General features: G+C 40.7%; 1 protein-coding gene across 1 annotated transcript in view; it reads right to left on the bottom strand.

Annotated features, from left to right (window-relative positions):
• Positions 1-16,110, bottom strand: part of LOC129545713 (cytochrome P450 3A24) — a 46,447-nt gene that overhangs the window by 14,638 nt on the left and 15,699 nt on the right. Inside the window, exons 3-7 of the mRNA XM_055410245.2 lie at positions 15,833-15,885; positions 13,191-13,290; positions 9,043-9,156; positions 8,646-8,734; positions 5,115-5,263 (exon numbers count right to left, since the gene is read on the bottom strand). Coding sequence (XP_055266220.2) covers positions 5,115-5,263; positions 8,646-8,734; positions 9,043-9,156; positions 13,191-13,290; positions 15,833-15,885 — 505 coding nt within the window. The remainder of the gene's footprint in view (positions 1-5,114; positions 5,264-8,645; positions 8,735-9,042; positions 9,157-13,190; positions 13,291-15,832; positions 15,886-16,110) is intronic.

Genomic DNA, 16,110 nt, shown 5'->3' with positions numbered 1-16,110 from the left:
ATCTACTTTTAAAAAGAACAGGGATCTCAAGTCATGAACCTAACTTTCCACCCTACCTAACTGAAAAAAGAAGAGGAAACTCAACCTAAATCTAGAAGAAGAAATTAATAAAGACAAGAGCAGAAACTAATGAAATAGAGAGAATAAAAACAATTGAGAAAATCAATGACACCAAAAGCTAATTCTCTGAAAAGAACTTTTAAGCTAGTGAACTGAAAGTCACTCAGTTTTGTCTAACTCTTTGTGATCCCATGGACTATACAGTTCATGGGATTCGGCCAGAATACTGGAGTGGGTATCTTTCCCTTCTCCAGGGGATCTTCCCAACCCAAGGATCGATCCCAGGTCTCCTGCACTGCAGGTGGGCTATTTACCAGTTGAGCCACAAGGGAAGCCCAAGAATACTGGAGTGGGTAGCCTATCCCTTCTCCAGTGGATCTTCCCAACCCAGGAATTGAACCAGGGTCTCCTGCATTGTATGTGGATTCTTTACCAACTGAGCTGTTAAGGAAGCCCTTTGAAGCTAGATAGACTGAAAAAAAAAAAAAAGAGAGAGAGAAAGCTCAAATATGTAGCATCCCAACGAAAGAGGAGATATTACTGTTGACATTAAAAGAATACCAGGAACAAGGTTCACCACCAAATTACATAACTTAGAGGAAGTGGATAAATTCCTTAAAAGACATGAAATACAGACGCTAACTCAAAAAGAAAGAGACAATCTGAATTTTTCTATTAAAAATTATTAAATAGGAAGGTTGATTCCTCCAGCTTCATTCTTCTTTCTCAAGATTGCTTTGGCTATTCAGTGTCTTTTGTGTTTCCATACAAACTGTGAAATTATTTGTTTTGGTTCTGTGAAAAATATCATTGGTAGTTTGATAGGGATTGCATTGAATCTATAAATTGCTTTGGGTAGTATACTCATTTTCATTATATTGATTCTTTAAGTTCAAGAACACGGTATATTTCTCCATCTATTTGTGTCATCTCTGATTTCTTTCATCAGTGTTTTATAGTTTCCTGTATAGAGGTCTTTTGTTTCTTTAGCTAAATTTGTTCCTAACTATTTCATTCTTGTCAGTGCAGTGATGAATGGGATTATTTCCTTAATTTCTCTTTCTGATTTTTCATTGTTATTGTATAGGAATGCAAGGGATTTCTGAGTATTAATTTTATATCCTGCAACTTTACTATATTTGATTAGCTCTAATAATTTTCTTGTGGCATCTTTAGGGTTTTCTATGTAGAGGATGATGTTATCTGTAAACAGCGTGAGTTTAACTTCTTCTTTTCCAATCTGGATTCCTTTTATTTCTTTTTCATCTCTGATTGCTGTGGCTAGAACGTCCAAAACTACGTTGAATAGTAATGGTGAGAGTGGGAACCCTTGTCTTGTTTCTGATTTTAGAGGGAATGTTTTCAAAGCAATATTGAGAAAGAATAGAACTGGAGGAATCAATCTTCCTGACTTCAGACTATACTGAAAGAAAGTGAAAGTGTAAGTCAGTCATGTCTGACTTTTTGTGAACCCATGTTCTATAGTCCTCCAGGCACCTCTGTCCATGGGATTCTCCAGGCAAAATACTGGAGTGGGTTGCCATTTCTTTCTCCAGGGGATCTTCCCAACACAGGAATTGAACTCAGGTCTCCTGCATTGTAGGCAGATTCCTTACTTTCTAAGCCACCAGAGAAGATTATACTACAAAGCTACAGCCATCAAGACAGTATGGTACTGGCACAAAGACAGAAATCAATATAGATCAATGAAACAAAATAGAAATTCCAGAGGTAAATCCATACACCAAGGACATCTTATCTTTGACAAAGGAGGCAAAAATATACAATGGAGAAAAGACAATCTCTTCAAAAAGTTGTGCTAGGAAAACTGGTCAACCATGTGTAAAAGAATGAAACTAGAACACTTTCTAACACCATACACAAAAATAAACTCAAAATGGATGAAAGGCCAAAAACTATAAATAGAGGAAAACAAAGGCAGAACACTCTCTGACATAAATCACACCAAGATGCTCTATAACCGACCTCCCAGAGTAATGGAAATAAAAACAAAAATAAACAAATGGAACTTAAAAGCTTTCCCACAATGAAGGAAACTATAAGCAAGGTGAAAAGATAGCCTTCAGACTGGGAGAATATAGTAGCAAATGAAGAAACTGACAAAGAATTAATCTCCAAAATATACAAGCAGCTCATGCAGTTTGATACCAGAAAAATGAACAACCCAATCAAAAACTGGGCAAAAGACCTAAACAGACATTTCTCCAAAGAAGACATAAAGATGGCTAATAAACACATGAAAAGATGTTCAACTTCACTCATTATTCAGTTCAGTTCAGTTCAGTCGCTCAGTCATGTCCAACTCTTTGTGACCCCATGCATCACAGCACGCCAGGTCTCCCTGTCCATCACCAACTCCCGGAGTTCACTCAAACTCATGTCCATCGAGTCGGTGATACCATCCAGCCATCTCATCCTCTGTCGTCCCCTTCTCCTCCCGCCCCCAATCCCTCCCAGCATCAGAGTCTTTTCCAGTGAGTCAACTCGTTGCATGAGGTGGCCAAAGTATTGGAGTTTCAGCTTTAGCATCAGTCCTTCCAATGAACACCCAGAATTGATCTCCTTTAGAATGGACTGGTTGGATCTCCTAGTGTTTACCAATCAAAGAGTGAATAAAACGAAACCTTTACTGAACATCTACTGTGTGCCAAGTGATCACTCTGCCAGTTTGCAAGATTTGTTTGTGAAACAGGGCTCCTGACCTCAAAGATCTATGCTGTGGTGGAAATCCCATTGTTTGAATGGACTGGTTGGATCTCCTTGCAGTCCAAGGGACTCTCAAGAGTCTTCTCCAGCACCAAAGTTCAAAAGCATCAATTCTTCAGCGATCAGCTTTCTTCACAGTCCAACTCTCACATCCATACATGACCACTGGAAAAACCACAGCCTTGACTAGATGGACATTTATTGGCAAAATAATGTCTCTGCTCTTTAATATGCTACCTAGGTTGCTCATAACTTTCCTTCCAAGGAGTAAGTGTCTTTTAATTTCATGGCTGCAATCACCATCTGCAGTGATTTTGGAGCCCAAAAAAATAAAGTCTGACAGTGTTTCCCCATCTATTTCCCATGAAATGATGGGACCAGATGCCATGATCTTAGTCAGTCAGTCAGTTCAGTCACTCAGTTGTGCCCAATTCTTTGCGACCCCATGAATCGCAGCACGCCAGGCCTCCCTGTCCATCACCAACTCCCAGAGTTCACTCAAACTCATGTCCATCGAGTCGGCGATGCCATCCAGTCATCTCATCCTCTGTCGTCCCCTTCTCCTCCTTCCCCCCATCCCTCCCAGCATCAGAGTCTTTTCCAATGAGTCAACTCTTTGCATGAGGTGGTCAAAATATTGGAGTTTCAGCTTTAGCATCAGTCCTTCCAATGAACACCCAGGACTGATATCCTTTAGAATGGACTGCTGCTGCTGCTTCAGCTAAGTCGCTTCAGTCATGTCCGACTCTGTGCAACCCCATAGACGGCAGCCCACCAGGCTCCCCCGTCCCTGGGGTTCTCCAGGCAAGAACACTGGAGTGGGTTGCCATTTCCTTCTCCAATGCATAAAAGTGAAAAGTGAAAGTGAAGTCACTCACTAGTTAACACTAATACCTAATAGTGAAAAACTGGATGATTTTCTCTAAGATTAAGACAAAGAAGTCTTTTTCACCACTTCAACCCAAAACTGTACCTGACATTCTAACCAGAAGAATTAGTCAATAAAATTAAATAAAATATATCCATATAGGAAATGAAGACTAAACCTCTACTATCAGATAAAATGATATTTTATACAGGGAATCCTAAGAAAACCACTAAAAACCTATTAGAAAATATAAATAAGTTCAGGAGGGTTTCAAGGTACAAGATGAAGGCAAAAACCACTACAATATTGTAAAGTAATTAGCCTCCAACTAAAATAAAAAGGAAAAAAAAAGATACAAGATCAAAATACAAAATCAATTGTATTTCTATATTGCAATAAATAACATAAAGTGACATTAAGAAAATAATTCCACTTACGATAACATCAAAAAGAATAGAATAAGTAGGAATAAAATAAAAGACATGTAAAATTTACACTCTGAAAACCACAAAACTTTGTTGAACTAAATTAAAGAAGATGTGAGTAAATGAAAAACATGCCATGATCATGAATCAGAACATTTACATTGTCAAGATGGCACATTGATGGATATAAGTTATTCCCTATCAGAACTCTAGCTGACCTCTTTGAAGAAACTGACTAACTTAGATTAAATTCATATGAAATTGGAAGGGGGTCAGAGAAGACAAAACATTACTGAAAAAAAATAATAAAGTGATAAGACTCATGTTTCCTGATGTTAAGACTTACTATAAACCTACATTAATCAAGGCAAAGTGGCACTGGCCTAAGGATGGGCATACATTCATGAAACAAAGTTATGAGTCCAGAAATAAACCCACTTATCTATGGCCAACTGAACAATGAAAATGCTTCCAAGACCATTCAATAGAGACAAAACGGGCCTTTCAATAAGTGGTGCTGAGACAACTGGATACCTGTAAGCAAATTGCACCAGGACTATTGATTCAAGTAATAACTGAAATTTGTACTTTTTGACCACCATCATCCAATTCTATCTCCCAAACCCTGTCTCTGGAAACCAAAAATCTGACATCGTTTTTCCATGAGTTTGGATTTCCTCCTTTGATTCAACATGTAAGTATTTGTCTTTCTGTCTGGCTTATCTCATTTAGCATGAGGTCCAGCCACATTGCTGCAAATGGAAGAATTTCCTTCCTTTTCATGGCTGAATAGTATTCTGTTGTTTTTGTGTATGTGTATATACGCACCACATTTTTCCTATCCATTTATCCATCAATAGACACTTAGATTATAAAAACCATTGAATTATATACTTTAAATTGGTGAATTATATCTCAATAAACCAATGAAAAAGAAGGAAGGAAGGGAGGGAAGGAGGAAGGGAGGAAAAAGAACGAGAGGGAAGGAGGGACGAGGGAGAAATACAGAAAAAGAAATGTAGTAGGACACTTACCTACTAAGAGAAGAAATGGGTCGAGGATATTAAATCTTAAGAGCTTCTTGGCATTATCCACAAAGGGATCTTGTGGGTTGCCAAGAGAATCAATATTCACTCCAAACGATGTGCTAGTAATCACATCCATGCTGTAGGCCCCAAAGACGCTGAGTAGAGAGACAGACACAGACGTTAAAATCAGGACCAGCTGACTGTCCACATGCAACACAGTCCACAAGAAAATCATATAATCAGATGCCTAGGCAAGACAGGTCAAGAGCCACACTCTCTCAGAAACACCTGCTGGATTGTGGAAGACTGACTGCTACTATCACTCACTCCTGAGGTGTGTATGAGGTGTGAACAATGCAACTGCCCCTGTGCTGAGGGATGGAGACACTAAGGCAAGTTAGAACCCCCAACACCAAACTCAAGGAACTCAGTCATAGAAGGATAGAACCCATAATCTGACAAAGGACAGTAGTGTGCTTGACTGTGGGCAATAAAAGACGTATAAGGACTGTGTCTGAGCAGAGCAAAGGAAGCAATTCACTCTTCCTGGGGAGTCAAGAAAGGGGACATTGATCTGGGTCTCACCTCACCACAGAATCGTGCTCAGAGCTGATTCCCCTTTAGCGTAAAAGCAGAGTTGATATACAATATCACATTACTTTCAGGTGTAGAAGGGCGATTTTAAATACTCCATTTAAAGTTATTATTAAATATTAAGTACATTCCTTGTTATGTACAGTCTATCCCTGTAGCACAATTATGTTATACATTGTAATTTGTACCTTTTAATCCTCTATCCTATCTGCACTCCCCTTCCTACTTCCCATGGGTAACCACCAGTTTGTTTTCTACATCTGTGAGTCTGTTTCTGTTTTGTTATATTGATATTTATTCGTTTTATTTTTAGATTCCTCATATAAATGATAACATGCAACATTTGTCATTCTCTAACTTATTTCACAAACTCCAATACTTTGGCCACCTCATGCGATGAGTTGACTCACTGGAAAAGACTCTGATGTTGGGAAGGACTGGGGGCGGGAGGAGAAGGGGACGACAGAGAATGAGATGGCTGGATGGCATCACTGACTCGATGGACATGAGTTTGAGTGAACTCCGGGAATTGGTGATAGACAGGGAGGCCTGGCGTGCTGCCTGGCGTGCTGTGATTCATAGGGTCGCAAAGAGTCGGACACGACTGAGCGACTGAACTGAACTGAACTGAACTGAACCTCTAGGTCCCTACATGTTGTTGTAAATGGCACGCTTTCATTCTTTTATATGGCTCAGTGATGAAAGTGAAAGAGGAGAGTGAAAAAGTTGGCTTGAAGCTCAACATTCAGAAAACTAAGATCATGGCATCTGGTCCCATCACTTCGTGGGGAATAGGTGGGGAAACAGTGGAAACAGTGTCAGACTTTATTTTTTTGGGCTCCAAAATCACTGCGGATGCTGATTGCAGCCATGAAATTAAAAGACGCTTACTCCTTGGAAGGAAAGTTATGACCAACCTAGATAGCATATTAAAAAGCCAGAGACATTACTTTGCCAACCAAGGTCCATCTAGTCAAGGCTATGGTTTTTCCCGTGGTCATGTATGGATGTGAGAGTTGGACTGTAAAGAAAGCTGATCACCAAAGAATTGATGCTTTTGAACTGTGGTGTTGGAGAAGACTCTTGAGAGTCCCTTGGACTGCAAGGAGATCCAACCAGTGCAAGGAGATCCAACCAGTTCATTCTAAAGATCAGTCCTGGGTGTTCATTGGAAGGACTGATGCTGAAGCTGAAGCTCCAATACTTTGGCCACCTCATGCGAAGAGTTGACTCACTGGAAAAGACTCTGATGCTGGGAGGGATTGGGGGAAGGAGGAGAAGGGGACGACAGAGAATGAGATGGCTGGTTGGCATCACCGACTTGATGGAGGTGGGTTTGAGTGAACTCCGGGAGTTGGTGATGGACAGGGAGGCCTGGCGTGCTGTGATTCATGGGGTCGCAAAGAGTAGGACACGACTGAGCAACTGAACTGACTGAATATTTCTTGTGTGTGGGGTATGTGTGTGTGTGTGTCTGTGTACACACGTGTGACACATTTTTCAACATTCATCTACTGACATATACTTACATTCTTCCATATCTTGGCTACTGTAAATAAAGCTGATAAAAGAAATGGGATACATGTACCTTTTCAAATTAGTGTATTTATTTTCACTGGATGTATACCCAGGGTGGAATTGCTGAATCATATCACAGACCTCAGGCTTCCCGGGTGGCTCAGTGGTAAAGAAACTGCCTGCAATGCAGGAGATTTGGATTTGATCCCTGGGTCAGGAAGATCCCCTGAAGAAGGGAATGGCTACCCACTCCATTATTCTTGCCTGGGAAATCCCATGGACAGAGGATCCTGGTAGGTTACAGTCTGTGGGGTCACAGAGTGTGGGACATGACAGAACACAGAAAATAGTTCTCTTTAAGTTTTTGGAGAAACCTCCATATGGTTTCCCACAGTGGCTACATCAATTTACAGTCCACCAACCTTGTACCAGGGTTTCCTTTTCTCCACATCCTCACCCAAACTTACAGGTGTTGGCTGATTTTGTGATTTTGATTTGCATTTCTCTGATGATTTGCAATGCTGAACATCTTTTCAACTGTATATCTTCACTAGAAAAAATGTCTATTAAGATCTTCTGCCCATTTTTCATTGGGTTGTTTGTTATTTAGATTTTGAGTTGTATGAGACATTTATATATTTTTGGATACTAGCCTCTTATCATCATATCATTTGCAAATTATTCTTCCATCCATTAACTAGGTGGTCTTTTCATCTTATCCATATTTTTCTTCACTTTCCAAAAATTTTTAAATTCCATTTGGCAAAAATAAAAAATTAGGTCATTTGCTTATTTTTGCTCTTATTTTCTTTGCCTTAAGAGTTAAATCCAAAAACATATTGTTATGATTTATGGCAAAGACCATTCTGCCTATTGTATCTTCTATGTTTTAATGGTTTCCAGTCTTACATTTAGATCTTTGATCCATTTTGAGTTTGTTTTTCTATAGGGTATGAGAAAATGTTCTAATTTCAGTCTTTTACATGTAGCTGTCCAGTTTTCCCAGCACACTTATTGAAGAGACTGTCTTTCCTCCACTGTATATTCCAACCTCCCTTATCATAGATGAATTGACTCTAAGTATAAGGGTTTATTTTGGAGCTCTCAAATGTATTCAATTGATATGTATCTGTTTTGTACCAGTACTTTCTAGAATCAGGAACAAAAGAAGGATGCCCATTCTTTCCCCTTCTACTCAATATTAAATTGGAAGGCCTAGCCATAGTAATCAGACTGGGAAAAGAAGTAAAAGGCATCCAAATTGGAAGGGTGCATGTAAAACTATCACTATTTGCACACGAAATAATACTTTATATAGGCAACTCTGAAGTTCCACCAAAAAACTAGAATAAATGAATTCAGTAAAGGCAGGAAACAGAGGGTCTCAGTGGAGCTCAGAGGACCAGCAGCTTCACGCCTACTTACTCTTTCGTGTTGACGGATTTGCCTTTCTCTGCTTCCTTCCTCAGGTTCCTCACCAACACATCTCCATACTTCGCAATGATAGGGAACATCTAGACACAAAACACAACAGCACTGGAACTTAAATGTGGAGACTCAAGCTTTAGAAGGACTTGGTTTTCAGGGGCATGGAGCCGTCAGTGACATTTTATTATGAATCTGATGATGTCTCTTCTAGGATGTGAAGATAAAAACCATTTTGCTGCTGCTGCTGCTGCTAAGTCACTTCAGTCGTGTCCGACTCTGTGTGACCCCATAGATGGAAGCTCAAATTTGGCACACCACTCCTTGGACAGGGATATGAATTTATTTTCTTTCCTAATATTTTAGCTGCTCATGGAAAACCCTCTTCTTTTCTTACCTCCTTGAGCTTCCCACTGGTGAAGGTTGGAGACAGCAATGTCCGTATTCTCTTCCATTGTTCATCCTCAGCCACAGAAACAGCATTTTTCATAATTCCCATTGGACCAAAAACCTAGAGTTGAAAGCAAAACACGTTTTACCCCACCTAACTTTTGGACAGCATCACCAACTCGATGGACATGAGTTTGAGTGAACTCCAGGAGTTGGTGATGGACAGGGAGGCCTGGCATGCTGTGATTCATGGGGTCACAAAGAGTCGGACATGACTGAGCAACTGAACTGAACTGAACTGAACTGAACTTTTGGACGGAGAAGGCAACAGCACACCACTCCAGTACTCTTGCCTGGAAAATCCCATGGATGGAGGAGCCTAGTAGGCTGCAGTCCATGAGGTTGCTAAGAGTCGGACACGACTGCGTGACTTCACTATCACTTTTCACTTTCATGCACTGGAGAAGGAAATGGCAACCCACTCCAGTATTCTTGCCTGGAGAATCCCAGGGATAGGAGAGCCTGGTGAGCTGCCATCTATGGGGTCGCACAGAGTCAGACACAACTGAAGCGACTTAACAACAGCAGCAGCAGCAACTTTTGGAAGTCTTAACAGTTGTGGAAAATTTGTTAATCATTTGGGAACAATGTATTCAACAAATCTTTAGTGACTATCTACTTGGTACCAGGCCCTATGCTAGATGCACAATAAACATTTATCCTGAATGTCTAGGTTCCTGTGCATGTGAAAGAGACATTCAGCCACTTGATGTTGGTTTCCAGCCTTCATATTCCAATCTCCTTTTAAATGTAAATGACCCATGTAGTACAGAAAGGGTTCTTCCAGGGGAATAGAAGGGAATAAGATCTAGTTCATCTTCCTGGGCTATGCAGAGAAGGGATTGGTGACAGCCAGCCAGATAGCCTTGGCAGACTGCATTTTGCCTCAGGTTACTTTGGTCTTTACATATATTTACAGCCTAATCAATTGGAAAAAGGAATGTCCTGACATGGTGGGGGCTTTTTAAGAAGTAATAGCTACGCAAAAGATTATGAGTGTACCTGATATTCTGAAAAAAATTATGGAATGATATGGAAAACATTTCCCCCAACATTTTCCCCCAAGAATAGAAGGGGAAAGAAGACAACTCTATTTCTCAGCTTGGGACAGGCGTATGAAGCAAACCTCTTTGAAAATCTCCTCAATCTTTAACATTTATATTTTGTTTTAAAATAGATTGCTCCAACACTCATTCATGATAAAGCTCACAAAATAGGAAGACAAAAAAATTTCCTCAACTTGATAAACAGCATCTACAGAAAGACCTATGGCTAATATCACTTTAATGATGAAATACTAAAGTGACATCTTCAAGATAGGAGACTCATCACCAGAGTGGAGACTCCAGCCTTTGTTGTCTCACAATTGGACAGCTCACAGTAAATGAAAATAGGTCTAAGAAGCGTCAGCAATACAACAGAGCACACTTGAAAAGAGCTCACAAAAAGAGTAAACAGACGAGTTGCATTTTGTTTGCATCATCCCTTCCCCTAGGCCTGCACAGCTCAGCATCAAGAGGAAATTCCCCAGCCTGAGACATTTTCCCTTGCTGGGGAAAAAAAAAAAAAAAAACTAAAAGAGACAACAGGATCAGTGACCAGTTTCTTCAGCCCCTCAGAACATTGCACAAATGACCTGCTTTGTTTTCACCCCACCCAGAGACGAGCAGAGCCGAGACATCTAGAGACAACTAGGAACAAAGAAGAAGGGCGGGGACTACCAGTGTCAACCATGAAGCAGGAGTGACTATGGTTCTCTGTATCCTGCTCTGCAGAAAACCCCAGAAACTTTGCTATGATGAAACCAACTGTTAGCACAGTCATTGAAAAACCTCTGAAAATTTTGGTGCTGATCACTCCCCAGGGTTCTACATTAGCAGACTCCAATTTCCTGAGTCCTGTCTTCCCCCTCAACCCCAAGAGAGCTGTTCCAGCCAGTGACGCCCTGAGACCCAGGATCCACACAGGCTGCCAGCCCCAATCTTCTGGGTTGGGCATGTGCAAAACCCCATCCCAGACCCCTGCAGCTGCTCAGGTGTCTATACTACATCAGTGGAAAGCAGTAGGTAAAATGTGTATTTTGTAGCTACACACACACACACACACACACACACACCCCTATCTGTCTTTATCTGTATCTATCTGTCATCTGTCTATATCATCTGGCCTGCTGTCATCTATCTACACAGAAAAGCATGGATTTACACTGATAATTCAGGCGGTGACTGCACAGTCTATTTTCTCAGTCTCTGAACCTGGAACTTCTTCTCCAACAGTGAGAATGCTGGCTTCCATCATCTGTTCTATATTATTACTTGATCAATCCTCCTTTATGGACCCAATCCACAATTCATCCCTTTCCACTCACAATGACCCCTAACCATATGGGTCACCCCCACAAGTGAGTATTTTGGGTTCCCTTACCAGTGAAAGTGAAAGCAGTTTCTCAGAGAGTTAGTTGGTAAAGAATCCACCTGCAATGCAGTAGACCCTGGTCTGATTCCTAGGTCAGGAAGATCCCCTGGACAAGGAAAAGGCTACCCACTCCAGGATTCTTAGACTTCCCTTGTGGCTCAGCTGGTAGAGAATCTGCCTGTAATGCAGGAGCCCTGATTTCGATCCAAGGGTTGGGAAGATACCCTGGAGAAGAGAAAGGCTACCCACTCCAGTATTCTGGCCTGGAGTATTCCATGAACTGTATAGTTCATGGGGTTGCAGAGAGTCAGACACAACTGAGCAACTTTCACTTTCACTTTACCAGTGCCAGGCTGCCATCCCTGTGGACACCCTCCCCTCCCTACTCGGTCTCTGACTTGGAGATACTGTCCTCCTTCTCTGGCCCCACCCTGACGTGTGAGGCTGCCCACCTTCTGTGGCCCACCTACAGGCTTAGGACTGGATTGTCCAGGAAAAGATAGCAGGAAAGGGAAGGAGAGGGGAAGGAAAGGGCAGAAAGAGAAAGGAAGAGCCATGTGCAGCTTCTGACCCCACTGAAACTGACCAGTGCATGTAGCCTTTCTCCCAACCAACTGATCAATCAGCCACCTTTAATTCAACATTCATGGTGGTAAGTCAGTTGCATGAGTCCTACCCTACTGCCTCCAAACCCAATAGAGCTGCCCAGCTAGTGCCACCGCTGATGCTATAAGACCCACGATCCACACCAGCAGCCAATCTTTTTCGATGCACATGTGCAAAACACTATCACAGGGCCCTGCAGATGATCAGATGCCTAAAGCCAGTCCTTCCTACTGTCACTCGACTACACTGACACACCTGCACACTAACAGCTAACCTCTGCAGCCATACACCTGCACACTGCCAGGCTCTAGCCTGAGCACAGCAATGAAGACCCAGCACAGCTAAAAATAAAATAAATAAATATTAAATAAATAAATAATGTTAAGGGTATAGTTTTTCCATAAATGGTGCTGGGACAATTCAGACATTTAGAAGCCAAATTAAAAAAAAAAAAAAACTATGTAACCTCACATGTTACATAGAAACTAACACAAAATGGGTTATAGACTTAAATGTAAAACATAAAATTATTTAATGTTTAGGGACAAAATAGAAGAAAATCTTCAAGGCCTAGGGCTAAGTCAAGATATTTTGGACTTGACAACAAAGGCAAAATTCATAAAATAGAAAATTGATAAATCACTCATCAAAATTTAAAGAGCAGTGTTTCCTCTGCTAAAAACCCTGATAAGAGGAAAAACAAGCTACATGCTACAACTATATAAGAATAGTAAGGAGGAGACCTGTAAGGATGGAATAGCTCTGCACATTGATTGTCGTGATAGCTACACAAATCTACATCTAGGACTCATTTTCACAGAGCAAAACATACAAAACGAGTGAGCATGAAACAAGAAATCACATTCAGCTCTGTGGATAGTATGAATGTCAATTTTACGCTTTGAAATTGTAGTCTAATTAATCAGCGTATTGCCGTTGGAGGAATCAGAACGAAAGGGACGTGTCATCCAGCCTCTCTGTGTTTTTCTCTTTTGACAACATCCTGTGAATTATAATATATTTCAAAATGCACATCTAATGAACAAATTTTAAATTAAAACAATGGATGCCTACCCTCCGGTTTGTGAAGACAGAATAACATTCTTTCACTAGTACTGTTTTGATCACCTCTGGATCTGTGATAAGCAACAGAGACTGTTTACCTTCAAAAATCCTGTGTAGAGAAAACAGAGCTGATTAAATTTAAGGAGCCATTTTCTGCAGCTGGAGCCATACCTGGAAGTCGAGATGTTTATCTTAACATTACATAATCCATCCTTCTAAAGTCATCATTAAAAATACCATGAAAACACCACTAATTCTAGGTGGTAAGTATATGCATATTTCCTGTTATCATTTTCCATAATTTTTATAGGTTTAATATGTATCATTATTAAGAAGGGACATTAGGTTAGAAAATAATTGAAGGAAGTAAATTATCTGAAAATTAAAAAAATAATTAAGGAGAGTCAATCTACTCAGTCATTTTTGAAGATATACCCAAAGCATGAAAATGCATATAATATTAGATGAAAACTGTAGACACTTCTATCATAAATATGTTACAATATATCTGCAAATGGAAGAAGATTTGGAATGCTCCACAAGTGACAGTGGGATTATGAAAGATTTTTTTTGTCTTAGTTTCTAAAATTTGCTTACTAGTTAATATTTTTTGTTTGTTTTTTGTTTATTGGAGGCTAATTATTTTACAATATTATATTGGTTGGTTTTGCCATACATTGACATGAATCTGCCCCGGGTGTTCATGAGTTCCCCTTCCTGAACCCCCCTCTCACCTCCCTCCTCCCTTTATCCTCCCTCTGGGTCATCCCCACACACCAGCCCCGAGCATGTTACAGGATGCTCGGGGCTAGTTAATATTTTTTAAGCAAATATTTTAAATAGTGAGATATCCTTGGTAGCGTCAAGTTTAGGATAATTTGAACAAAAGGAAAAAGAGAATGAAAAAAAATCAGAGAAGCATGTATAACTCATCTTATAAATATTTTCTTTTCATTATTACATGGGTCCCATGGGCCTCGGGCTCCATGTAGGTGACATCCGTCAGCAGCACGGCAGGCCCACGTTTGACCTACCTATCACACAAAGCTGACACCTCAGATGTGACATGTCACTCTGTGACCTGATCTCCTGACTGTCAGGATGTCCATTCATGGGAATCGGCCACTGGAATGAGGCTTGCTCTGAGTTATTTACACCGTCTTCTCACATTTTGATTCCACTATCAATCACTTGCAACGGCTAGAACAAATTGGAACACATGTTCCCTATCCCTCCTTTAACTTCACAGAGGAATTTCAAGTGGTTTCATGACCACATATAAAAATTGCAGAGAACCACTGCACTTACTTCTGCCCATTTCCAAAAGCTGTTCTAAAACTCAGAGGGTGTAAGAGGGTGTCAAGAGCATTTAGTGTTGAAGCAGTGACAGGAGGGATTGAGGAGGCACTTAATCTGCTCTTCCACCAGACTGACCATATTACTTGAACGATTCCCTTCTTCCCATCATGGTTTTGCAACAACACTTGGGTGGAGAAGAGATAGTGGTTTGCTTTATATTCATGAAGTCACTCCAGCCTTAATACTTTCTCTCACTAACAGTTACAATCAGATTTTTGAACCCACCTCAGATCATATAGATTCAGTGTACTGACGAGCGGGGTCAAAGTCTGTATTTATAACAAGCTCTTCCAGGGGCTCCTCATACATCCGTGCATGAGAACCACTTTCTAAAGAGACAACTGGGATCCACCATGGAAAAGGGACTCCAGCCAGAGCTCACAAGTACTAAGTGTTGGAGGGGCAGCTGGAGCTGGGCCAGTAGTGGCCCAGAGCTATGTATTCTTTCCACTCAACCAGGTTGACGTTTGGGGCCATGGCAACTCACAGGTTTGTTCCTATGGTTTCTGAGGGCCTCATGAGAGAAGATGAAGAGGTCCGGACAGGTAGAGCCTCTGCCACTTGCTTTTGGCAAAGAAGCACCACATGACACCTTTCCCTCTGTTCTCACCAAACCTCCAACAGGTCCTAAAGCCCACCTGACACACTGGGTTAGATATATATACCTTACATCTCCTCAAGGTCAGAGAAAAGCAGTAGATAAAACAATCATTGAATACAATTCTATTGGAAAATCACCTGGAAATGAAACAAACAAACAAACTCCATACATGTAGAGAAAGTAAAAAGCTGAGCAGAAATGATTTCCCATTATGTTAACCTATAACCTTCATCTCTTTTTCCGAAAGGACATATTAAATCCAGAATTTAAATAAAGGATATTGGTTGGGTTTAAATTAAAAGAGATTCATGTGGGAAAGGGTCATATAATACATTTATGAGCACATATTAGAATGTTCTGGGATAACGCATTTTATGCAACTAAAGTAACCTAAGGAAAGAAAAACAGAAAAGGGGAGGAAGAGTGAGATCCTGGACAGAAGGGGATGCTAGGAGTCCCTGGGCCTCAATGTCTGGAGAATAGCGATGACCCATGACCCTCCAGGTCTGATTCAGACTGTGGACCTGGATACCTGGTGGACTCTAGGATCTCTGGTAGAACAAACCTGAAAGCTTTACAACAAATGACTTCATTCCAAGAAGCTCTGGACTGAGACTGCCCTCTACATCACCAAGGGGAGGGCAGGATTATTATAACAAGTGTGTCTGATGGAAGTTTTCAGAATACTCACCCCCACATTTTCCCATACTTTTTAAAACATTCTTCATCAAACTCATAAACACCCTACAAGGAAAAACAATATTACATTATTAATATACTGTATTGAACCCTACTTCTAATTCACAAAATTATTTTTCACTGGCAGTTGGAGGGAAGTTCTTATTCACAAAAGTCTTTTTTTTTTATTGGAGGCAAATTACATTAATATATTGGTTGGTTTTGCCATACATTGACACGAATCCGCCCTGGGTGTACATGTGTTCCCCCTCTTGAACCCCCCTCCCACCT

This window comes from Moschus berezovskii, chromosome 27 (assembly GCF_049115385.1).
Source record: "Moschus berezovskii isolate FMDL1 chromosome 27, NW_MosBer_1.0, whole genome shotgun sequence".
In the NCBI taxonomy this organism is placed as follows: domain Eukaryota; kingdom Metazoa; phylum Chordata; class Mammalia; order Artiodactyla; family Moschidae; genus Moschus; species Moschus berezovskii.
Note: the sequence above shows the minus strand (reverse complement) of the source record. Positions and strands in the feature narration are given on the sequence as shown.